Source organism: Lissotriton vulgaris, chromosome 3_1, assembly GCF_964263255.1.
Source record: "Lissotriton vulgaris chromosome 3_1, aLisVul1.2, whole genome shotgun sequence".
Lineage (NCBI taxonomy): Eukaryota > Metazoa > Chordata > Amphibia > Caudata > Salamandridae > Lissotriton > Lissotriton vulgaris.
Window position 1 is genome coordinate 1,345,211,774 of NC_141689.1, and position 26,782 is coordinate 1,345,238,555.

Consider the following 26,782-nt stretch of genomic DNA (forward strand, 5'->3'; position numbering starts at 1 on the left):
ACACCCCTGAATCTATTAAATGGGTGATACTAGAGAAGAGAATACAAAAAAATGCCCTATGCACACACTAGCAAAATCATTTACATTCGTGTCTCTATGAAAACAACACAGTACTGTAAGGCCAAAGACAACAACATTAATCAAGATTCTTAGCACTATGTTGCTGTGATTCTCAAAGGCTTTAATGGTTCCACAACCAGCCGACACGTGTTTCGGCGCGTTAGGAACAGAGGGTTCGCGACTCCTCAGGGCTTCCGTATGTAGAATGAACAGAGTATAGGTCGCTCCACCGGTGATAATTCCGACCCGGCGGGCCTGTGTCCATCCGTAACCAGTGTGTCGTTAAAGGTAGCCTTTTAAGTGTACGTCCTTCGTACAGATTGAAAATCAAGAGGAAGCTCCGTGGATAAATGGTCTCAAGGCGACTCAGAGTGATTGTCGCACTTAAATCATGTTTGTCAGGGCAGTAAGCCCGGGAATCCTGTTGTCCAACATTCGGAACACGGCGACCCGGGAACACGAGACATGGCCAACGCTTCGTTATCACTCAATTACGTACCGACTGAGGGTTATCCGCTCCAGTCAGACAACAGGATCCCCCCCCCCCGCCCCGATATATCTTTCGATTCTAGCTGATCTAGTTCCTCCGTAGCTGTATTTTCTTATTACCTGACGCACGCTTGGGGGCTACAATCCTTTACCTGATGCAGCGCATATCCCTTCCTTTCAGACTCTATAACTTCGTATTTTTCAACGCTGGCAATGGGAGATTGATTCTCCATGCACATCTCTAACAAGATTTCATGTGAGTTTGTGACCACTAGCACTTTACTATGTAGTAGTAATTTTGCTTAGACATGTATGTATACTCACTCTACATGCCTCCCATTTAGTCAACCAGGAGCTCCATGCAAGCCCGCTAAGGATTGAACTTTGTTAGTTCATCCAATTGACAAGTAGGTCATATATATATAATTTTTTTTTCTTTCCTACCTGAGACATTTCACCATATAAGTTCACCAGCAACAGGTACTGAACTATATCCATTACCCACAGGTGCTCATTTGTCCTGATGAAGACCCCCGTTGTGAGGCCATCAATAAACCCTCTCTTCCGTAGGGGTCGAAACGTAGACCATCCTTTCTGAAATCCTCATGCTCATGGATCAAAATGTACTAACCAAAGATGTACCACTGAGCAATGTTTATTTGGAACTGATTGACCTTGACAGGCTGGAAAGGCCTATTTGTATATAGTGTGTATTGTATTTATGTCACAAACACCTTTACCCTGTCCCTCACCACCACTTCCCCATTCTTCTCTGTTCCACTCCCTACACCCAAGAGTACCACCAAAAAAAGAAATGCACAGTAACTCATTCAATGCTTTGAATGAGAATTGCATAAAGTGCGGCCTGACTGTGAATTAAATTATTATTTTTGAATTGTTTTCTTGACTTATGGCGATCTGTTCTCTTTATGTTCCTTTCACATTATTGATGCATATTTGATTGTTTTCCAACTACTCCGACCACCAATATAAACGGGTGTAGCACTGAGGCCCAAAGATTTCGCTATAGTCTGCAAATCCTTAAAACGCTCATGAACTGCTTCAGCCTGGTCTCAGAAGAGACGTGAGCCATCAAAAGGCATGTCCATGAGGTTTGCTGGGACATTCCCCGAAAAGCCAGATGTCCTCAGCCAGGAGTGGAGTCTGATGGCTGCCAAAGAAATTGCTCTGCCCAGCAAGTCTGTTGTGTCCAAGTCACAGCGAATGGCAAGCTGGCTGCATCTCCATCTCTCCAACCTGATATCCTGTGGGAAAGCAGGATTCTGTCCTCTGCCGAAATCTAGGCAGCACCTGCACAACTGTATCCCATATAGAATTGGAGTAACGGCCCAAAAGGCATGAGGTGTTCACCGACTCCTATACGAGGCTGATGGAAGAGAAAATATTCTTCCCAAAGGCTCCAGCCATTTGGATTCCCTGTCCTGGGGGTGGGGGGGAGCAGAAGGCAACGCAAAGTGGAAGAATGGACCACCAAGTTTTGGAGGTGGGGGCGGGGTCGGATGACAGGGAGGAAAACTGGGTTGCCTGGTGCAGGGCAATGGCAGCAGGCAATCGTTCTATTCACAGAATCCCTGTGCTGGATTTGGACCAGGTGCCCAGAAGAAGGTCCGTTAAGGCCTTGTTAAAAGGCAGCAAGGGTTCCGATGAAGAGACACCAGGCTGCAGGACCTTTGTTAAGACATTTGTCTTGACTGCCACTGAAGAAGCTGCAGGTCCAGGAACTCTGCAGCTCTACGCACCGCCATAGCAATCAGTAGCTAGGTTAGGGTGAGACAGTATGTCAGAAACTGAAGGGGTCCAGGCCACTGGCAAGACCCAGTTCCTCATACTAGTCCATGTCTTGGGGCTGCAGGATATCTATGGGATCCTGCTCTCCCTCCCAATCCTCTAACCTAAACCCTAAACCTTCAGAAATGGGCTGGCTAGACGATATAGAGCTGTACGGCCCTGTTTACGTTAGCCTCGGCAGGCGCCAGACCGGTTACGTATTGTCTGGAATGAGGATGGGGGAGGCGCCACCGGTGGGTGCAGGAGACCTCACCATCTGGCACGGTGCCAGGGAAGGTCGCTGTGGATGTGAGACTGGCGCCGTTTGTGGACCCAGTAACGGGTCCTACAGGAAGGCCCGGGAACCATAGGATCTCTTTCCCCTGGGCATGCGGGGCCCAAAGGCGTGCTGGCAGGGTTAGGCCGCCCAAATATGGCACACATGGTGTCGTAAAATCCTTAAGCTGGGCGGGGAGGCTACTGTCCTCGGAGTCGACCCAGGTGCCCGCTCCCCGGAACGGGGCGTAGAACACAGAGGTTCCTTCGTCTCGCCTCATGGCTGACGGGGCGCAGTCAAAGCATGCTTCAACATTTTGCGCTTCCTGTGGCGAATCTTAATGGTAGACTTCGACAAAGAGGACTTTGAGCCCCTGGAGCGATGCACGGAACTTCCTCTCGACCGAGATCAACAAGGCGACCTCCACGGTGCATGCCGGGCAGGGAGTGGCTTCAGGGTCCACACCCTGAAAGCCTACTGCGCCATGAGCGCGACTTCGTGTTGTGGTCACATTTCAGTCATCATCATGGCACGGTGACGGGAACTGCATGGTTTGAACCCCAAAGTCTTCCTACTGGACAACCAAACACACTAAAAGGTTGAACAAAATTCTGACAAAAAGTGACGGGAGGTAGCTCTTTTCAACGGATTGATTTCTGGCGCGGAAAGAAAATAATTGAGGTCAGTGCGCTGGAGTGGCAGTTATAATGACGAAGCCGACGTCAGGATGACAAACGCCGCCTATGAAGTCACGCAGAGTTGACCAACGCCAACTACATGCACGCAGGGGTACTGCCATTAAAAATCTTCTGGATTCGACGGACGCCTTGAAGTTCAAAGCTAAGGAAACTGCGGCTAGATGTCTTTGTCAGATGTTTACGATTATTAAATGATCCCAAAAAAATACCGAATGATGGAATGTGACCTAACTGAGATTAAATCCTTGTTGCAGGAGGCTGGATTAGATAGTCGGGGAAACAAAAAAGGAGGGATATTTCCTAAAAGCAAAGGAGCAAAGAAATCAGAAAACACAGATGTGCTAAACGCAGTAAGGTACCCACGTTTACCACTGTGCTCTGGCTAGGCTGCAGTTTAAATGCATGTAGCAGGGAAAACTGCCTTTGCCATTAATAAAAATGCTATTTGCATATATTCATAAGTCATCCTGAAGTGTACCTTGACAGCCCACAGGGCAGGGTGTTGAGATATATAATTGGGGCACACTATATTTCGCGGCTAGTGCTTTCAGAGTGAAATAAAAACAAACATCTATTTCACCCCGTAGGCCTACATGGGATTAAAATCTAATGTCTTCCGATTGGTCAGGGGAGTCTATCATTGAGGTGGGTCGTATCTCAGAAGGAATGGTTATGCGGAGGTCCTAAAGACCGCATGTATGGTTCTCGGCATGTATGATTCTCGTAGTTAAAGCCACCTTCGCCGTAACTGAACCAAGCAGAGTATTTCTAACCGCCAGGCCCCCTTTTCCTATTCGTTTCCTAGGAATCTAATTCTGCAAGGACAAGACTTAGGCGTCTCTGGATTTTAACATTGTAAAGAAGAGCAGCAACACACATTGGGCACAACAATTCTGAACTGACTGTATGTCCACGTACCTATATCAACAGGTATGTCCAGCCTTTACTAACAATGCCTAGACAGCCTCTTAGAAAACCAGGTTTAAAACTAAGAATTACATTAGTGTAAAGTTCCCTCTTTTCCTTATCCGTATTCTACAATCTTTTTCATTTACAGGAGCACCATATTGGTAGCACGACCCACATATACAGTTTTAATAATTTGCGTCCAGAAATGGAATAATATAGAAATCCAATTCAACCCTCGCATACGGACTCCAAGGTAAACGTTATTTCCAAGTCATACAAAAGTGATAGAATAGACTTTAGTGTCCTAGGCTCGTCAATCTGGTATACGATTATTAAATGTAAATTTATCACAACCTTTATTCTCATACCCTAATAGTCTGTGCCTATATAGAGAACCATTCAATTTTGCAGCTAAGCAGAACAGCTCCTCCCCAAAGGTAGTTGGCCAAAGAAATAATAAACTGTTAAGAACTTGATCATTTTTCCCCGAGGAACTAAGACCATAATCCATTCTCCCATATACTATCTAGGAAAGCAGAACAGTCCCTCCCCAAAGACAGAGGGATATAGAACAAAGTAAACTATTAAAAATTGGATTAGCCATCGTTGAGGAATTATGAACACAGTCTATTTCCTCACATGTATGCACCAGAACATGTTGTTCCATTGGTTAAGATACCGCAAGAGCATTTACAATGATTTGTACAGAGAATGTATCCTTTCCTTCCAGTTAGATAAACAGCACACCCCGAATAACCAATTAGTTTGTACAAAAGTTACTAGAATGGTCTATATATATGCACAGCCATGTACCAATTGTTACAGGTCAAGTAGCTAATTGTGTTCTGTATGATAAATGTAAATCACCATGCACTTATCAAACCTTATTGTATGTTCACTCTTCTAGGGCAATTGTATTGACCCCAATACCTCGACAGAAATTAAATGGCGTCTTGATAAAGGTGGACAAAACTTTGGAAAGCCACCGAAACGCGTTGACGCTTCACCCAGTATAATTCAGGATCTCGACATCTTTGCTGATATACTGTATTATAGTGCACATAACTTCGGTGTTAACAATAGAGTCCTAATATACAACCAGTATTGCACAAATTCCATGTCTTACAGTCCTTTCTGTCCTTGTGATTCAATCTTGCTGGTCAAAATTGAATGTTAAAAAAACTTTTTATTGTTTTATCTGTGTTGAGTGGGTTCCACTTTGGACCACTATCCTTTTAACATTTGTATTTTCAAATAAATTGTAAGAATTCTTTATATATACTTGTATTTTGTAATTGTTTTTTCTTGACCCTCTGGCTTCTCCTACTCATTTACGCTCAAGGGAACACTTTATTTTACTGGTTAGTTAACCCTATTTCCCTTGACTCTGGTTAAGGGGTACCTCTCGTATTTTTCTTCATTGGGCATGACCACCAGGGCCATTAAAACACGCATGGGTGAACACAAAAGCAATGTCCGTTGTAGAAAAAGCATGACATAGATGGCAACACACTATCTCAATGCCCAACATTGCGTCAATGATCTAAGGTGGTCTGTTGAACAAGTTACTTACCTTCGGTAACGATATATCTGTAAGAAACATTAGTTAGTGTTAGATTCCTTACCTTAGAATATCCCCAGGCGTCAGTCTGGATCCGGAAACTTTTGCGTAGCAGTACCCCTGCGCGTCGGTAGGCGTCGTCTGCAGGCGTCCCCTGCGGCTCCGCGTCCGTCGTCGGCGTCGTGCGCCGTGATGACGTCGCTGGAGTACATAGACGCCGCCTCCGCGCGCTGACGTCAGTTCTTTGCACACAGCATTTCCGCGCCAGGAGACGCAGAGCCATGAGAGAACCAACACTGGTGCCATGTAAAAACTAGGGCCCTGAAAGGGATGACCTTAACCCTAGGTATCAGTTCGCAGAACGGGGAGGATGGGTGGGTTCGGTAAGGAATCTAACACTAACTAATGTTTCTTACAGATATATCGTTACCGAAGGTAAGTAACTTGTTCATCTGAAAGAAACACGTTAGTGTTAGATTCCTTACCTTAGAATACATACCCCAGCAATACCAACCCCGGTGGTGGGTCTGCGAACCAATACAATACTACACCAGAAAGTCCTGGAGGACAGAACGGCCAAAGAAGCCATCCCTCCGGACTTGACTGTCCAGGCAGTAGTGCCTCGCAAATGTGTGCAGCGAGGCCCACGTAGCCGCTTGGCAAATGTCCTGCAAGGGGACTCCCCGGCCCAGGGCAGTAGTAGCCGCCGTGGCCCGAGTGGAATGGGCCCTCAGCCCAACAGGAGGCTCCTTCCGAGCCAAAGAGTAGCACGCTTTGATGCAGAGGACGACCCATCGAGAGATGGTCCGTTTACAAACCGCCCGTCCCTTCTTCGCACCCACGTAGCCAACAAACAGTTGGTCATCCACCCGGAACTGGCGTGTGCGATCCATGTAGAATGAAAGCGCACGTTTTGGGTCCAGACGGTGGAGCCGCTCTTCATCCTTTGAAGGATGCGGAGGCGGGAAGAAGGAAGGGAGGGTGATGGACTGGCCGATGTGAAAGGCCGAAACAACCTTGGGCAGGAAAGAAGGTCTAGTCCTCAGAACCACCTTATCAGGATGAATGGACAGGAAAGGAGGTTGGACAGAAAGAGCCTGGAGCTCACTCACCCTCCTGGCAGAGGTGATGGCAACCAGGAAAGCCGTCTTTAAAGTCAGGAGACGGAGAGGACAAGAATGAAGGGGCTCAAAGGGAGCACACATCAGGAAAGTCAGAACCAGGTTCAAATCCCACTGAGGCATCACAAACGGAACAGGTGGAAACATGTGAGTGATGCCTTTCAAGAATCGAGTTACAATCGGGGATTTGAACAAAGAAGGCTGATCAGGAAGCCTCAAGAAGGCTGAAAGGGCAGAAAGGTAGCCCTTGATAGTGCCCAGAGCAGAGCCCTGCTGGGCAAGAGAAAGAAGAAACAGAAGAACCTCCGAAAGAGGGGCAGAAAGAGGGTCCACAGCCTTTGCTGTGCACCATGCCACAAATCTGTTCCACCGACAGGCGTATACCGACTTAGTGGAGGGACGCCTGGCTGCCAGAATAACATCACAGACTTCAGGAGGCAAGTCAAATGGCCTCAACTGCCGCCGCTCAATCTCCAAGCATGGAGGTGGAGACTGGACAGGTTCGGGTGGAGGACCGTCCCCTGCTGCTGCGACAGAAGGTCCTCCTGAAGGGGCAGGCGGATCGGGGGACCGACTGACATGCTGAGTAGCTCGGGATACCAGTACCTTCGAGCCCAGTCCGGAGCCACAAGGATAACTTGGGCCCGGTCGCGCCTGATCTTCTTCAGCACTCTGGGCAGAAGTGGTATAGGCGGAAAGGCGTATAACAGACCGCAACTCCACTCGCGCCGAAAGGCGTCGCCGTGCGAGTGCCGTCTTGGAAACTCCAACGCGCAGAACTGATGACATTGCGCGTTCTCTTCTGTGGCGAATAGATCTAACCAAGGCTCTCCCCATTGCAGAAAGATGCCTCGCGCCACGTCCGAGTTCAGACGCCATTCGTGATCCATCGAGCACCGACGGCTGAGTTCGTCCGCCCTGGCGTTCAGAGAACCTGCCAGGTGTTGAACCGTCAGAGTCACGCCCTGACGTTCCAGCCATTGCCAGAGGCGCAGAGCCTCCTGGCAAAGGGTCCACGACCCCACTCCGCCCTGTTTGTTGCAGTACCACATGGCGGTGGTGTTGTCGGTGAACACCTGCACTACACTCCCGTTGACAAAGGGGAGGAATGCCTTCAGTGCCAGACGAATCGCCCGCAGCTCCAACAGATTGATATGGAGCCGGGACTCCGCCGGAGACCAGATGCCTCTGATCTCTGCCTCTCCCAAGTGGCCACCCCAGCCCTGGAGGGACGCGTCCGTCACGACAACGTGCTCCGGTTGGGGAAGGGAGAGGGGCTTGCCCCTGACCCAATCGCGGTCCGTAAGCCACCACTGCAGTTGTCTCGCAGTGCCCTCCGAGATCAAGACGTGGTCGGACAAGTTGCCCTGATGCTGGGCCCACTGAAACTTCAGGTCCCACTGCAGAGCCCGCATCCGCCACCTGGCGTGATGCACCAGTAGGATGCAGGAAGCCATCAGTCCCAGCAGCCGCAGCGTCAACCTGACCGAGACTCGGGATAGCGGCTGAAAGATGGGAATCAAAGCCTGAATATCCCGAACCCGCCGTTCCGGAGGATAAACCCGAAACTGCGCCGAGTCCAGAACCGCTCCGATGAAAAGGAGCTTCTGAGAGGGACACAGGTGTGATTTCGGCACGTTGATGGAGAACCCCAGGTCGTGCAAGAGGTCTGCCGTCATCTGAAGGTGGTGGACGACTGTTTGGGGCGAGCCCGCCTTCAACAACCAATCGTCTAGGTAGGGGAAGACTGAAACCCCCAACCTGCGCAGATGGGCTGCGACCACCGCCATCACCTTTGTGAACACCCGTGGGGCGCTGGTAAGGCCGAAGGGGAGCACGATAAACTGAAAGTGCTCCAGGCCTACCGTGAACCGCAGGTAACGCCGGTGGGCCGGCAGGACGGGGATGTGAAAATAGGCGTCCTGCAAGTCCAACGCTACCATCCAGTCTTGTGGGTCTAGAGCAGCCAAGACCTGAGCTAACGTCAACATCTTGAACTTCTCCTTCCGGAGGAAGCCGTTGACGTTCCTTAGATCCAAGATAGGACGTAGGCCCCCCTTGTCCTTCTTGGGCACCAGAAAGTAGTGGGAATAGCAACCACGCCCTACTTCTGGCCCAGGAACGCGCTCGATGGCCCCCTTGGCCAAGAGGGCCGTAACTTCCTCCTGCAGAAGTGTCAAGTGGTCCCCCGACACACGGTGGTTCTGCGGTGGCATGGCTGGAGGAGAGGTCTCGAAGGGGAGGGAGTAGCCCCTTCGGACTATTTGCAGCACCCACCTGTCCGAAGTGATCGTGCGCCAGTGAGCGTGGTGATGGCGAACCCTGCCACCCACTGGCGTCACATGGGGCCGAAAGCACGGACTAGGAGGATTTTGAGGTAGATGCTGCGGGGGAAGGTGTGGTCTGACCCCGCCGTTGTCCCCGACCGCCACCACGGCGGTTTCCACGGCCGCCACCGCGTTGGAAGGATTGTTGCGGCGCGTGGCTGGCAGCACGTGTGGGGGCGCCCCTTCCTTGGCCACGAAAGGGACGAAACGAACCCGGTTGCTGACGCTGGGTCGAGAGACCCAAGGACTTGGCCGTGACCCTGGAGTCCTTGAAGCGTTCCAGCGCGTGGTCCGCTTTGTCACCGAACAGGTGACAGCCATCAAACGGCATGTCCATCAGGGTATTCTGGACATCAGCCGAAAAATTGGCGGATCTCAGCCAGGCGTGGCGACGAATCGCCACCGTCGTAGACATAGCTCTGCCCAGCGAGTCGGTCGTATCAAGTCCACACCAAATTGAATATTTCGCTGCATCTCGGCCCTCAGCCACAGCCTGACCGAGCTTTGCCCGCACCTCCATGGGGCATTCTGGCAGCAGCTCCGCGACCGTATCCCACACAGAGTGGGTGTAGCGGCCCAAGAGGCAGGCGGTGTTGCAAGACCGCAGGCCCAAACTAATGGACGAGAAGACCTTTTTGCCAAACTGGTCATACCTCTTGGATTCCCGGTCGGGCGGGGCCGACGGGAATGCGGACTGGGAGGTCGAGGCCTGGATCACCAGACTCTCAGGAGTGGGGTGGGTAGACAGGTACTTGGGGTCGTCCGGACAAGGACGGTGGCGCCTGGCCACGTTCCGATCAACAGGCGCACCTGAAGCGGGCCTGGACCACGTGCCCAACAGAACGTCAGACAAGGCTTCATTAAACGGCAGCAGTGGCTCCAGTGGGCATGACTGCGGTTTGAAGACCTCGGTGAGGATGTTAGGCCTCACGGCCGCGACGGGGAGCTCAAGGTTTAAGGCCTTGGCAGCCCTCATCAGCACCACAGAATAGGCAGCTCCCTCCACCGATGCCACGGAAGGAGGAGAGATCAAACCAGGGTTAGGAGAGTCGTCCAAACCACTGGCATCCCCCAAGTCACCTGTCCAGTCCGGGTCATACTGGCACTCGCGAGCCAGAGGGTCCTCGGACCCCTCCCAACCTTCACCGTACTCCTCATCCTCTCCGTATTCGGAGTCAATGATGAAGACCGGCTCCTCGGGGTTCATGGGCCCCATCGGCGCCGGGACCGGCGTCGAGCGACGCCCGTCCGGCGCCGCGTCCGGCGTCGGAGAAGGTAAGGGGACGGCGCCGCCCGGAGCCGGCGTCGGAACCCCACCGCCGGCCGGAACCGGCAGCGGAGAACCGGCGCCGCGCGGGGGTGGCGTCGGGGGTAACCCCGATGGCAACGGCGCCGGGGAGGCCGGAAGACCAGCCGGCGCCGATCCCGAAGGCCCCTGCGGCGCCGGGGTCGGAGCCGTCGGCGGCGCCGGGGCCGGAGCACCCGACGGCGCCGAGGCAGGGACACCCGAACCGCCAGGGCCCCCAGACGGTAGCACTGGGCCCGAAGGCGCCGTAGGCCCCGTCGGAGAAGCGAGCGCCCTCATGGCCATGAGGAACGCCTCGATCTCCTCAGGCGTCGCGCCATGCCCAGGGACCGGAGGGTATGAGGCAGGCCGCGCCGGCGACTCTCGCGGAGCCGCGGGGTTGGGGTCACCCGAGCCCCCGGCCGCATCGCGCGAGCGTCGGGGGGAGTCGGGGGTACGATGACGACGCCCCGACTTCTTGTGCTTCCTACCTGACGAGCCTGACGAGTGGTGTCGACTTCCGGAGCGCCCGGCGCGGCTCCGCGACCGCTCCCTCGAACGCTCTCTCGACCTCCGGCCGGACCGGGACCGCTCCCGGTCCCGACGTGGGGCCGACACCCGGAGCTCCAGTAGCTTGCGGGACCGCTCCCGCCTAGCCTTGTTGGTAAGGGCCCGGCAGTCGACGCAGGAGTCCACGTCGTGGTCGGGGCCCAGACACCGGAGACAGAGGCGGTGATGGTCTGTGACCGACATCGTGCGCTCACAGTCATCGCAATTCTTAAACCCAGGCATCCTATCAGGCACAATAGAGAAAAAACAATCGAAAAACTTGGTCAAAGACCGGAGTACTGCTCTTCAGATCTGCGTCCACTGGCGCGGAAAAAAGAAGAACTGACGTCAGCGCGCGGAGGCGGCGTCTATGTACTCCAGCGACGTCATCACGGCGCACGACGCCGACGACGGACGCGGAGCCGCAGGGGACGCCTGCAGACGACGCCTACCGACGCGCAGGGGTACTGCTACGCAAAAGTTTCCGGATCCAGACTGACGCCTGGGGATATTCTAAGGTAAGGAATCTAACACTAACGTGTTTCTTTCAGATATCGAACAATTACCATCTGATAAAGGCCTATTCCAAAAGGAACAAAGATGGGTGTTCCGGCTGGGCACAAATATCAGTGGACTTAATGACGAGGTCCCGTGGGGACAGCTGTCCACTTGACCTGCCAGCTTGTTCTCTTATAGGTGGCCCTTACCTAGCGTATATTTTGTAGAACCATTTGTGCAACTGGGTAACATTGAGTTCTTTTAATCTGATTATCGCAAAGCTATACAGCCACAATAGTCATTTAATGGTGAATAATGACGACTTAACGATCCCTGGCGAAGCTCTAACACGAACTCTCCAATATACGGAGAAGAAGCTTCCCCGTGCAACAATTTCCCCGGAATACGCATGCGTGGATGAATCTATCCACCCTTAGCGCATGCGCTGTAAAAAAGGCACTTACTGAGCATGCGCGGAGCAGTTAGCATTTCACGCGCATGCGAGAACTATGCAAACCAGACTACGGGGCTAAATACTCACCGCGGCTGCCCGGATCTTCCTAAAAAGGGCTTGCAATTAACTAATTTACTCGCCTAAACACCTAATTAACGCCGGATTACCCATACATGGGCCCAAACTTACATCCGCCTAGGCGTTAACGAGGCAATTTACACGCAATTTCGAGTATAAATACCACACACCCTGGGCTTCCTATTCAGTTCAGCGGAGCAGAGTGTGGGGTAAGACGGAGGACGAGTAATCCCGAGTTCGTGCGCATAGGTTTTGCAACAAGCATTTATTATGGAAACCAAAGTAAGTACAGAACCACGCTAAAACCTGCATTAAAACCTGCATTATTTTCTACTTAGATTGCACATAGCAATCACCCCCCAGACTTTCTTGAATGCTCATGAAGCAAGCAAGCAGTACTTGATAAGTATGACCACAGCTTCTATAACATTATTAGAGTGGTTTATGTTTCTATGTTGTGTGTTTTTGTAAGTGTCTCTTTTTTTTCCCACAGGGCTAATAAGCATATGGTTTGTTCCAGGTGATTGCACATAGTAGCCTGTAATTACATACACCTATATATATTTTTTTCACTTTTTGTTAAGAACACAAAAAAACATTTTTTGACATTATAGTGAAACGTGAGTAAGGTGGGGTAAGTTGTGCCCCCGTCCTGATGAAGTAGCTTTGCGTCCGAAACATGTCGACGCACACCTGAGGTACTGTCTATAATCACAACAGGTTTACCTCGCACTTCACTTCTTTTAATAGTACCAGCCCGGGGTCATGAATAAAATGTTTTTCAAGTATGCCCACGAGCCAGGTGCTTTTTAATTTTTTCACCTCAACCCACCACTCACATATAAAATATACCCAATCACATGCACCACATATAGTCAAAACTATAAGTGCTCCCGCGTAGTCGTAGGTCGCAGCACGCCGCATCTCGTTAGAAGGGTGCGAAGACCCCTATGATGAAGCATGACACCAAGGGGCCTTTTGGTGTGTGAGGGGTATTTTACAAAACACTAAGTGCTCCCATACCACTGTGGCGAACACTTCCCCAATACCCCAGTAGAATTCCTTTTGTTTATGCGAGTAAGTCTGTGGAGTTAGAATCCTTCTGTGTTACTCTACCTCCCCTCTCCTGTTGATTTATATAATTGTAAAGTAAAGCAAACAGGAAGTACTGTTGGGGAGACTGAGAAAATAGTTAAAATTGTGAGGAAAAGTTCTCCATCTGGCAACCCGCCACAATAATTCCCGACCTTAGAAATTGCCATTTGAAGAAGGCATCCCTCCTAGAAGAAGAATCCTCACTTCTGGCTCCTGACACCAGACTCCTGCTGAAAGAGGCGAACTTACACAAGAACTCCTGAATCTTGCTGGTCCTAAGGGAGTGGGACTGCTCTCCAAGGGTCAAGTAGTTGGCCTCCTGTTTAGCTGCTTCAGAGACAAAAAGGCGAAGAGCTCCTGACTCCATGAGAGCCCAGCTGACTAAAGACTATTTAACTGCACAGTAGACCTGGCTGGAGAGAGACCCAGTATGCAGAAACCTGCCTTTAGGAGCTAGAGACTGCTGGACTGACAACAAGAAGCTTTCTCAGAAGCTAGGGAGTAAGCTCTAAGGTAACGTTTGTCCAGGATAACTTGCCTGGTGAATTCATTTATTCACTCCATTGGGACTGGTCAAAATTGCACCTAGGTCCAGGTTCATCGTGAACTGTTTTTTTTTTTATTGAAATAACCGGCTCCAGAACATAGCACATCAGCGTACCAACGGGAATTCATTGACTATCGTAAATATAATCACCCACAGTTACATTGCACAGGCTAGGCCCACCACCCTTGATAACCCCTCCCATCAAAACAGAAACCCATCAATGCCTACACATGGTGAACACCATCCCTCGCCGCCCCCTTCCTTTCACCAGAACCCTGCGGCCCCTCTCCTTAATGCAGTCCCAACCCCCGAAACCACCCTGGGGAAGGCATCACAGTCCTCTGCCCTGAAGGACACCGGCCAGAACCAGCAAGTCCTACACTTCTTTCCACTCATGGTGACTATACATTCGGCTGGGAGTCCATCCAATCCCCTCTGTACCGCCTCCAAGCCGCCCATATCCTTTCCTATTTCTTGGGGCATCCTCGACTTTCGTAGATCACCTTTTCAGCCCGCTGACACCAGTCCAGATCCCGCTCCCATTCCTCCACCGTGGGTGACAGATCACTACCCCACAATCTTGCGATATTTCTCTTGGCCACCAAGCTAGCTAGGGCCAGCCACACTTTGTCCCATTTTGGCCAGGTGATGTCATTAGTGACACCCAGTACATGCCATATAGCCTCCAGCGGAACCTCCGCTCCCACCACTTCTGCCATAATGTCTATCAATCTGGACCAGTACTCCCTAATTTTAGCACAGTCCCAGAGTATGTGAAAGAAGGTCCCCTCCTCCCCACATCCCCGTAAGCAAAAGCGGGAGTCTGTATACCCTATCCAGTATTGCGTGGTTCACGGGGTATATGATCTATGCAGGATACGCAGCTGGACAAGCCTAAACCAGGCCCGAATCGCCACCTCTCGGGGGCACTGTAGCGCCTCCCCCCAATCATCATCCTCCAGCAGTCCCAAATCTGACTCCCACTTTTCCCGCAGGGGTCCCAAGATATCCGGAACATTATTAACAAGTTTTCTGTACGTAAGGGAGATTGCTTTGTTTAACATAGGGTCCAGTCGCAATCTATCCTCCAGTGGGTCATATTCCGGCAACTCTACCCCCGGGGTCAGGTGCCTGCGCAGAGCAAACTTAAGCTGCTGAAAATGCAGGAACGCTCCGTTGCCCATCTGATACTCTGTCTGCAACGCTGCGAAACCCACCATCTCTCCCCGCTTTCAGACAGCCCCCAGCACATCAATCCCTATGAGGCTCCAACGACTCAGATCCTGTAATTTCGCCACTGCATCGTGAACTGTTTTATTCTACATAATGCTAGGCTTTTTAAGCAACTTCTGCCTCAAAAACTTTAAAAATTCATATCTCCAGTTCCTCTTCGTGAGTTTTTTTCTCATTAAATCTTTCTCTATTTTTCTAAACTGGTTTGGGAATTTTCTAGTATTGTGGACTTTACTTTGAAATTGCTGATAATGCTGCTTGAACATAGCAAGCACTTGTCTACGGACGACCCTGCTTTTTGTGCCCTCATACCTGGTTAGGTCAGAACAGACTTCTCTGCATTTCAGAGTCCGTTCTGATTTAACCAGAGTGTGATGATTTGATAGTGTCCCCCCGTCCCAAATTAATATTTTCATTTCTAACAACCGCTGTGTTTACGGAGCAAAACTTGTTCTCACATCAGGGCCGTTTCTACCATTAGGCAAGACTAGGCGGCCGCCTAGGGCGGCAAAAAGGAGGGGGCGGTGAAAGGGGGATTTTTTTATTTATTTGAACCTACGAAAGTAAAGTTAGGTGGCCGCCTAGTCTTGCCTAATGGTAGAAACGGCCGTGCTCCTCCTGCAACACTTCACTACGGAGATGAATGAAAACCTGCTTTGTCTTTCCGCCCCACACTTCCCTTTGTTTAGACCCTAGACTGCGACCTCAGCGCCCAGGGCACAACAATGAGCACATCCCCAGGGTCTAGGAATGATGCCAAGCCGCCAGGGCCCTTCGGGGCATCATTTGCTCTTTGCAGTAGTGTCAGTTTAACTGGCTCCTTTATTTCTGAAAAAGAGCAATTAAATAAGGGGTGGGCGGAATATGCCAACCAAACTTCGCTCTCTTCCTTCTCTGCTGGGCAGTAGTTCCCACTTTCAGTTACTCTAATATTTCGGATTTCCTTGGCTCCTTTCACAAAGTGCCCTGTTGGGCTTAGTGGCGCTCGAGACATCCCAATACCGGTGTGAGAACTTTCAATTTTTTTTCACCAAGGAGTTGAAATAAAATGGATTTGGTCAACTTGGTTTAAAAAGTTATGGGGGAACTTCTCATCATCTCTGCGCAGAGTTCCAACCCGGAGGAGAGGGCGAGCACCTCCTCATGCTTGGCTACTCACATGTGGAATTTATCACGGTGCTAGGTCTGCGCCAGAGCTATTTGTGAACCTGTATTCATATTTTTCTTTAATCGCTCAGTACCTTTTTGAAGACATTGTTGGAAGGTTGAGCAGAGTAACTGCGTGCCGATTGCCTCTTATCCTGTAACCTTTACGCATTTCATTACTGGTAACTGGTTAATGGCTTAACAACTGAAGGATTAGAGATTTTCACTTAAGTTGGCTTCATCTTTAACATGCCTTGAACTATTCAAAGGGGTTATTGTTCTCTTTCGGAATTCTGGGTTGAAATATTGGCAGCTCAGGGAACTTTGCGCCTGTTGTCATAATAATAGGCTGTTCGTGCCTGATAAAAATGAATGTGTCCTCATGATGTAACGTAACTTGTGCTTGTGTAAAGCGCTCTGGTACCCGATAGTTTTTGGTCAAGTTAGCGCTATATAAAACTCTGTAAAAAAAAAAAAAAAAGAACTGACCACTAGCCTAGTGTCATGCCCGATACCGTCATCCGGTAGTGACTGTTTAGGCCAATGTCAATGTCCACGCTGGTATTTTTGAACCAGTGCTTACCCTGTTAAAAATAAGACTACAAATCCCAGAATGCAGTTCAAAGGTAGCCGCAAACCCGGGATTGGTTAAAGGTGTTCCACCACATGGAACCACTTGTAAACTATGAAGTGTGCATTCTGTCTTGCACCGGCTCAAATTCTGGTCAGTGTGAGAAGTTGGCCTGATATGCAGTGCTCACTATTCTAGTGAACACTATGTATCAGTCCAGACAACCCTTATTGATGATTGGTTGTAAGTCAACCTTATAGACCAGCTATCCTAGTAGCGTGGATACGAGCAGTCTAAGGCTAAAGACTCGAGAGGTCGTGTTAAGCCAGCTGTTATACCATCACATATACCCCTTGAACACCAAGTGAAAGGACACCACAAAAGTGTTATGAAAATAAACAGTGTATTTATTAGAATCGCAACAGCCCTGTACTCTTTATGAGGACAGGGTACTAAGCACAAAACAAAACTCTTACGAAAATACTTAAGTTATCACAGTATATACAAATGCCCGAGGGGCACGGGAAACAATATACTCTGAAAGTGGAATGCGAAATTACTAGCAGGTAAGTACAGTACTAATAGGCTTTGGAATCGCTAGGACTTGGCTATAGAATCTTTAGATTACTTCTAGGAGGCCCAGGGGACTCGGGTGCAGAGTGTGCACTCTCACGCATGATGCGGGACAAAGTCTATGGTAGCTAGTAAAAGCAAAGTTAGTGTTCTCGGGCGAACCCGACCTGGTAGGAGGAAAACGAAAGTGGATTCTGACCCTTGGATAGTGAGGCTATGCTGGGGCACCAAAATGCCGAAGTTACCTAGCCCAGGGGCTGCAGCTGCATAGGTCTCAAAAGACGTCGGGAATCCTCGTAGACGGACCAGGAGCCTGGAAGAAAGATGCTGGCAGGCGACCAGTGAAGAGAGTTCGAAGTGATCCAAGCCTGGATCTTGAAGATGGACGATACCTGAAAGCAGAGGGGACCAAGTTCGTGACTACTAGCCAGTAGTCAGGTGGCACCAGGAGGGCACCGGATGGTAGTCACCTCGACTAGTTGAGTGGGCGACGCTGGGCTCAGCAGATCTCACGGACCAGGAGGCGTTGTCGGCGACCAGGATGGAGGAGAGAGCTGTCCCACGATGGATGAAGCTGTCGGCGTCGCTGGACCCAGGATTGGGCAACAAAGCCTTGGCTAATTCAAGCCCACGCGGTGGACCTAAAATGGCGTCTTGAGTGGACCAGGAGGGTCCGGGGTGCTCCTCTTTTGGAAGGGAGCAAGGGCCAGTCTGGAGCAACCAGACCAGCAGCAGTGATGTCGTCAGGCGTCGTTCAGAAGGCCACAAGCCAGCGGGCTAGTAGCCAAACAACGCGGTGAGCAGCAAAAAGCAGAAGGGCCCCACGCAGATCGTGGAGATGCTGGGAGGCTGAACTTCGGTGCTGGAGCTGCTCAGGGTCGGGGCTTCTCGGACCCCAAAGCACTCACCAGGGGATCCCTCGGCGGTCGTGCTGGAAAGAAGTCGTGCAGTCTTGAAGATGGCCGGTCCCTCGAGGTCTCGTCGCACCCACGGTTCTCAGCTTTGCTGTAGAGGTGAGTAGAGGTCAGAGGTGCCAGGGAAGCCGGTTCTCGTCGAGCTGGGCAGTCGGATTCCGGAGGAAGGACTTGCAGCAGACCGCAGTGTTCTTAAGATGGTGCCTGCGGATGCAGGGTGACTACTCCTTAGTCACAAGGGAGAATCTTGAAGAAGAAATCTTGAAGTCCTTTCGAAGAAAGTCGTGTCTTGATTCCAAAGATGATCTAATTTGGAAGGGGGCCCGCTCCTAACTTTATACTAGGAAAAGGGGCTGACCCGGTGACTATGTCCTGCCTATGGGTGGGACTAGGAGGGGGTGGTTACACCCCTCTCCCATGCCGGACTTTCCCCAGGCCAGGGGCTGGTGTGCCCCTGGAACTGGTTCTAGCCGGCAGATGCGTAGTGAGCACCGGGGTGCCACTCAGCAGTCACCTTCCTGTAAAGCCCTGCCTACCCAGGATACACAAAACCCTGTCTGGGATGGTGCTAGCACCGCCCAGGACAGGAAACCCTTTGTCCAAGCTCTCCTCGCTGGAAGGACTCCCAGCAGCAGGAGGTCAGACTCGTGTCTGTGGTGGCAGCATCCATTTTGTGGAGCTGAGGCTTCGTTTAACTTTAACCGGGGTTCACAGTTACATACATGTCGTGTCCCTCTAGAAGGGTGGAATGCTAACCCCGATGCCAGAATTGGCGAGGGGTTAGTATTCCAATTCGTATGACACCTTACTCGACATGTTTTGATAAAGCAATACCAGAGATAGCATATAACCGCGAGGATTATAATGCACTTAAGAGTATATGGTATGCATTATCATGGAACAGCTATTAGGACTTGGTTCCGCAAGCTGCAAACGGGCTCAGCTCATGCCAGAGCACCATTTCACACGATTCCATGCACTCTGCCCTCAGGATTGTTAAGGCCTGCCATAGGAGTGACTGATAGGAATCTATGTGTCCATTTTTAGGGTTAGATATAGGTATACTATATCTGCAGCAAAGGGTGATTACACGACTTTGCCCCAGCTGTCATGCAGCCAGTTGTGTCAGATTTAGGAGGCCAGCCAGGGGTGGCATAATACATGCTTCAGCCCCTGGTAGGCCCTGGGTACACCTATGCCCTGAGTTACAGGGTCTGATAATGTGGCCCAGTACCAATTGGTAAATGCACCTAGGGTACATGTCGAAATTTAGAGAGAGAACAGCCAGGCTGTGGGTCTGATTGGCAGGCCCACAGCCAGAGAAAGTCGTAAACCAGTGAAACAAAAGCAAAAAATCTGGGTGATCATAGGATTGCAGACCCTACTCTCCTACAGTCAGGATTACTCTTATAGCGGTACCACGCACAAGATTATCAATAACTTCTATTCACAGTGCCAAGAAGCAGTTCCTTCTGTGTTGTACGCCAAACTTTATTAACGTCTTGCCATAGTCTCTGATTAGCGCAGATTTGAGCATCATGAACTATAATGTGCCTGACATGGAAATCTTATAATTGTTGTGATCAGCCTCTATTAAATGGATACAATGGTAGATGATAACTATTTTAGGTGCCTCAGTGAAAGAAAAAAACAAGTGTGGCGAAACCACTAGGTCTGGCCTTGGAAGATGGAGCAAGTTATTATTTTTGTTGTTTCTGGTTTTGAAAACGAGATGCACTGGATGCCTCATGGTATTTAAACACAAGGCTCTATTGGGCATCGGTGTACATAGTTCTGTGAGTGTATGGCTACCGTAACGGTCTGGCCTGGGCCTTTCGTTGAGGTCGTTTGCTGGACTGACTGTTGTGATTGTGTTTCCTGATAGTAAATGAGAGTAACATAGAAGGGTTTGGCAGTAGAGGGTGTGCCTCTCTAGCCTGGATGACAGGGGGAGAGAGTGATGGTAGTAAAAAAGAGGCGGTGGCATTTTTCAATTCTCGTAGGGTGGCAAAACACCTAGAAACGGCCCTGTCTCACATCCAAAATTAATGCAAGGATGCATTTTGAAATAAAATATAGAGCTAAATGAGCTTTTTACATTACAAGGTAATTTTGCGAAATTGTGTATGATTATGCAAAGGCATATTAAATAAATTTCTCACACCCCATTCCTAAATCCATTTCATTTATAAGACTGTCACCAGCAGACATTTTATCAATGCGATTCCTTTCAGCGTTGATCTGTGAACTTAAGTTCCTAACCCCAGCCTAATACTAGAAATTTAAACATGCCAGTGTCAACTAACCCTCCAAAATACGGAGCTAAATTGGCAACCACTCAAATAGTGATCTAATTTCAAACCCCTGAGCATCATCCAATGGACCCACATTAGCACAGGACAAGCATCCTTAAGCAAAGTCTTCCAATTCTATTATCCAACTAGACCACTGAGAAAGGCTGGAGAGCAAATCTTCCGAAAATGCATCCTCCCAAGGTAAAAACATACAGGTGTAGGTCACTTAATACCATTCCTCTATCCCAGAGACAGTTAACAGACTTACTATGGTACAGAAGATCCCAGAAAACAAACCTCGTCCTTTCAGCGCACAGGATTGATGTATGCGACATTTAAGCTGTAAGTATAGCACATAAGTAATTTAATTCTTCACATCCCTGAAGGTCATATGTCTAATACAGAATGTTTTCCTGCACTTTAGCCTCGGGGCTATTCCATCATCAGAGAGACTTATCCGACACTTCTATGAAACATCAGATTAGCATCCACTCACATTCAAACCTCTTTGAACGGTTGCCAGAGACGGACGTATTTGAGTCCCATATACAAGCAAAGAGAATCCATGTTTATGAATTTTACAGAAACGCTTATTAAGGAATGTTATGGGTTGTAGATCTTTTGGCCACATTTCCATTTGGCCAAGCCCAATAGCGGAAATAAGCTATTTCATAATTTATTGAAAGTAACCCCCCCCCCCCCCCCCCCCCCAAAGTTTCACTTGAAGCCAAAGCAAGATTTAAACTGGCCAGCCGAGAGGTCCAAACTAATAGGTCTTTAAACATCCCGCCGCTTTTGGAACCTGTGGATAAAATCATTTAGCAAATTTAGAGACAAGTGCACAGATGCATGCATACATGTAGGTCACAATTTAACCTCACGCCAGGGCTCTGTTACCTTTCATCCTTCCGAGGATATCAACATAAAAAACAGTGAACTGTCAACTATCACCTTTCATGAAAGTACTAACAGCAAATGCATATTTTTGTGAGATAGACAAATGGGTAGTAGGTTTTCCACGAAACTAAAATCACTTGGGTAGGTCAGAAGAGCTATGTCCTATATGAAGGTTGAGACACCTGCTTTGAAATCAAATTACCTTGTTAACAGGAACTGGGAGTTCTGTAGGGTTTGCAAACAGTTTTCTGTGTTTGATGTATTGGTTGCAGCTTGCGATTGTGTAATTACAGTAGTAGCATTAGCGGTATTGGTGCGCCTGGTTGCATTCCGTGCAGTCTCTAGTTGTTGCCGTGCTGCCTGTGCCTGCTGCCTTTCTAACTGCAGTTGCATTTGCAATTGCTGAAGCTGTGAAGCAGAAGGACCAGAAGAGTTCAGTTGTCCACCTGCAGAACGCCTTACTCCTGATAATTGAGATAAAAGCTCTGCCAAAGAAAAATAAGCATTTATCAGAACAGCAATAAAAACACTGTACTACCTCCCAAAACAAATGCTTATTCTAGTAATATTAGGCTTGGATAGAACAGCACCATAGAAAACTCCTTCCATATAGTCTCAGGATCACACCAATTAAGCCTTGATCATAAAAGGTTAACTCGATTGCTGTCCTTATGAAATGAGTGACCTTAGGCATATCCATAACCGTTATGATATTGTTGAAATGTCAGTGAAAAAATAACTGTCGTAAACCAAGGACAGACTAAAATGTAAAACAAATCATTTGAATTGCAACAGAACATAACCAAATGTAATTTTAAGAGATCTGGTTTTATCTACATGAGTTACTTGCTGAAAAAATAGCAACACAGAATATTCATTATTTGAAATAAGGTCAGGGAATATATATTTTCTTTACTGACCAGAAATATGTGGTCCAATGTAATTCAAGTAGTTTTAATAAACATGTTCTACCTACAGTTCGTTCATACATCATTCAGATAATTTAGGCATCAGTCACCCGAATGCGCAGGTTGTACCCGGCTGCGCAGGTTGTGCCCGGGTGGGCCCTCCTTCGCGTGTGCTGGGCCACTCCTCTTAGTTGGAGGGTTAAGCTGTTTTGCAAACCATGGTCTAGCCCTTCAGCAATGCTGAGAACTCCATATAGGTACTGTTTACTTACCCTAACGTGGGTATTTGTCTTTTATGCAGAGGCTACCTGGCAGACATCGTTTGTAAGGCCTAACGTTCCTGGCACATTTTTTGTTTATTATAAAAGTGGATTCAGTCTACTGGCACTACGGGTAACAGAAATTGCTGTTAGAGGGGTGAGGGGGTGGGGTTAAAACTTCAACTCCCCCAGTCTGCTCTACTCTGGATACCTTTCTGGCCACAACATTGGGGGTTATCTCCAAAGAGATGATTATGGCAGAAAGACTGTCGTTGGACCTTTGTGAACACTTCACTACCTCCATACCCACCTCTCGCTCCCAATGTCCCAGAGCCATTAATGTTCTCATTGTCTCAGTGGAGAGAGAGAGAGACAACTAGGCGGGAAATGGCATCCATAAGGAGATAATCGTACATGATACCTCGCATATTAGCTAAGGGGGCCAATTTGCTAAGAGGAAAACAAATAGTATGTGCATTATTAACTGTAAGACTGGGCCTCATAACAACTTAAATATATCGCTTTACAACGAAAACGCTACAAGGCATTCCATTACAAAGTGGTTGTTACAACAACCGCGTTGTTACAACACGAACCATTACATCGCAAGTTGTTACGACGACTTGCTGTAGGGGGTGCGCTGGACTTAGGAATAGTATAACTTATTATTCCTACTCCAGTTTGTGCAACAGCAGGGAAGGTGTTGGATTGTAAATCCAACACCTTCTAACCATAGAGCAAGTCGTTGTAACGACTTGCAATGTAATGGTTTGCGTTGTAACACAGTCATTGTAACAACAGCGTTGTAATGGAATGCGTTGAAGTGCATTCGTTATAAACAATGTCTCCCACTTAAACAAAACCAAAGCAGACCTGTGTAAGGTCTGACCGACTTGAACTGATGCTCATGTGCAGGGCCTGGGGGAAATAATGGTGACATGAATAGCTTCAACTGAGTCCCCTTGATGGAGAAGCTTGAAACTCTGTTTAATACCTGCATTTCTCCTTTGGTGGAGAAAAGGGTCTGTTTAATAAAAAAAAAAAATACAATATAGAGTTAACCGACCATATCAACACACTTCCCAAAGCGGAGGTGGTTGGTGGTAGTAAACAGGGAAACCATTCCAGTAGCACAGAAAATGCCCCTCTCACAGGAGCCTCCACCTATCGTGACACTTACCTCATCCATAGGTGCAACTGACACTGTCGTGTTCTAATCTAGGACCCCGATCAATACTGTGACCTTATGCCCCTATACGGCTATAATACATTCATACCCCTATAATGGCATAAACGATCAGAGCCATATTTTCAGCCATATTTCTGAAACTCGCCTCTGCAGCTCATTACAGCGGATGACACAGCCGAAGCCACTATCTTAGATTCCTAGATTACACTCCGAGTTCTTCAACAAGATAAAACCTAGCAACCTGGGAAAGCCCCGCTTGCTATGTTTTGATTAGTAATAGAACTCTAATGAGCACTGAAAGGACGATCACTTCCTAGTGACATCTTTATTGACGTCTTATGTCCAAAAACTTACGTCAAACAAGGCACCTTTCAGGTATAAATATTACCAACGTTGCCTTAATCAAACGCTGCGACTACGATAACGATGGTGTGGTGAATACAGGAGCAGAACAGCTGTCCCTTGCAGAGCCCAGCAGATGCAAGCAGCCCACGGACGCTGCCCCTCCTCCTCCTTGACGCGCTGAGAAAGACGCTGTCTTTTCTCTTGCCGAGAAAATCCAGCTCCGGCGTTTCCAGCCTACTCTTGCGAGTGACTGGGATATCGAGTCCTGAAAGGGGATACAAGACCTCCATCATTCTATTCCAGAGGTATGGTGTTGACTAAACCCTTAGAGAGAATTCTTGAAGCAAATCCTTGGCAAAACCAACTTAACTAAACTGCTACTTACTTACTACCTCCCAAGTATTAGGCTTAGGTCAGGTACACTGGGGTAGGCGTAGTTAGAAGCACCAGTTGAGTACGTTAGCCTAATGTATATATTTTATTCATTTTAACCATTGTATGGCTAAGAAACCATATCAATGCTTTTACAGTATTATTTCGCAATCCTCATTTTACTGTACGCACTTTTTATAATAACAAGTCTTGCAATTGTGGCAATTCATTTCTCTTGCATGAGAAGAAAGACTGTTCAATAAATAATACCTTTTATTGAAAACGCCCGTCTCTCTATTCTCTGCATCTTGGTGAAAGTAATCTGCACAACTGACTGAGTAAAATAACTGTCTATTGTTTCACACGACTCTAGAGATTGACTCTTATTCTAAGGAGCAAAGTTGTCATGTTTATGCGGCTGTTGGAAAACTGAATCCCTTCTTGTCTGAGCCAGGGGAGATGATCACTCCCTGTTCAGTCAAGAAAGTTTCCAGTGACCTCTGAGCTAGTTGGTACAAACCCAATTAAGTTTAGCATAGTCAGTAGAGACCTTGAAGACCGTACGTCTAAACTGCTGTTTATGTTATTCCAATGCACAGGGCCTATAGGGAAAATAGGAACTACACTACAACACGTGATCAGAACTCCATTCTCCGGGGCTGGAAAAATCCAGCAAAGGTGCTCCTTAATTTAGGAACGCTAGCACCGTCACCAAGATAGGAGGGCTGTCCCCAACTGAGAATGCCCACAATTTACATCTAAAGCAGATTGTTGCCCTTTTGCAGCTGTCTTGATCAATGTCTTGTTCAGTGCCTGCCTACAACCCCTATTTGACACACACAGTGATCTGAAAAACGTGTCACTGGCTAACATTTTGGATTTCACCCTTATGGAGTTCAAGGACCTTCTTTTCGTATGGAGAGTTAATGGGATTGCTCCCCTTACCAAGCAATGTAGCGACGACCATATGGTGATCAGTTGCAAAACCCCGAATTTAGCTTGTCAGCTGATCTCACACTGTGCTCAACAGGCTCGGTGCAATTTTCAAAACAAATGCATTACTGTTTTACCATTGTGTTATTTTTACAGGCATCTTTCTCGTTCTTAGCCCATTATGTCTGCATTGCCTCCTGCCATCTAGAATCAATAGCTCACATAAATGTTCCTACCCCAATAGGTGTACACCTTTTATGGGCACGAGGACACTGAATGACTGGCCAGTGACTGCCTGCCACTCGCAGTAGCAGCAGGGCAAGATGAGGATTGCTGCAACCTGGAGCGTGTTACACATGTGGGGATTCCTTTCAAGGCCTAGCAAATTGAGGATGCACGAACCCACCTGATGTGCTGGAATATTGCTGGTTTAAATGCTAGATGGACAGGCCCAAACTGGTTCAACAAGATCTCTAAATTTGACATTGCGATGCTACAGGAAACCCGGCACCTAGATGACATTGTTTGGGGATGGGGTTGAAACCTTTTGTATACAAGCTACCAATTTGGCTGGTGGTAGAGCCTGGGGGAGGGGAGGACGGGTCTAGGTCTGGCCAGCATGGTACAAATTTTGAAGCGTTTCAATTTAACTTTAATTGTCTGTAGCATCCATGAATATAATTGCTATGGATAGTTTTCCGAACAGATGTAACTTTTTTTTACTCGTTTTAGAATCCCGTGGTGGAGATGGGTCGTCAAATCCCAGCCTTTTTTGAAGCCATGGAGATCTTAAGAGCTATTGCCAGTAGTATTATGAAACACATTTTATGTGATCACTGAAGGGGATATAACACACTGCGATCCCTTTTCGATTTCAGCTATTACTCCACCTAGTAAAAAGCCGGACCACAAGGACCAGCTTTAGCTGCATAATCTAATGCGGTCTGTCCTTTGCAAACTGGCAGATATTGTGGGTGACAAACAGGTACACATGCCCACCTTTGTAGGCTGGGGGCAAGGAACTATTATAAATTAGATCTTCATCTCCAAGGGTACTGTAGTGTGGGTGGAGGCAGGGGTCACAGTGGAAAGTGGGTTTAGTAACCATAACCCTAATTAACTAGATCTATGCCTTCTGGAGGGTCAGCAATTACCTGCTAGCAAAGGTGTGCCCGATTTGACCTCCCCTCCCCCAAGGACAGTGGATTAGATTAAGGTGGTAGGCAGAAAATATTAGCACCTTGCAGCCTTTTACAGTTAAGGCCAATCTTGGCCTGATTCTTGCTCAACTGCTAGTTATTGATTACTCGGTAGCTGATATGATTAAGGCTTTTGACATTTTGAATCATTTTTATTAAAAACCTTTTAACTCGGGGAGGAGCTTCGCGGGCAACCAAGATGGCCGCGTAAG

At 48.5% G+C, this 26,782-nt stretch overlaps 1 protein-coding gene across 1 annotated transcript in view; it reads right to left on the reverse strand.

The window, feature by feature from the left end:
* The window catches only part of KCMF1 (potassium channel modulatory factor 1), a 397,476-nt gene that overhangs the window by 99,680 nt on the left and 271,014 nt on the right, over positions 1–26,782 (reverse strand). Inside the window, exon 6 of the mRNA XM_086961817.1 lies at positions 21,567–21,849. Within this exon, the coding sequence (XP_086817943.1) occupies positions 21,567–21,849 (283 nt within the window). The remainder of the gene's footprint in view (positions 1–21,566; positions 21,850–26,782) is intronic.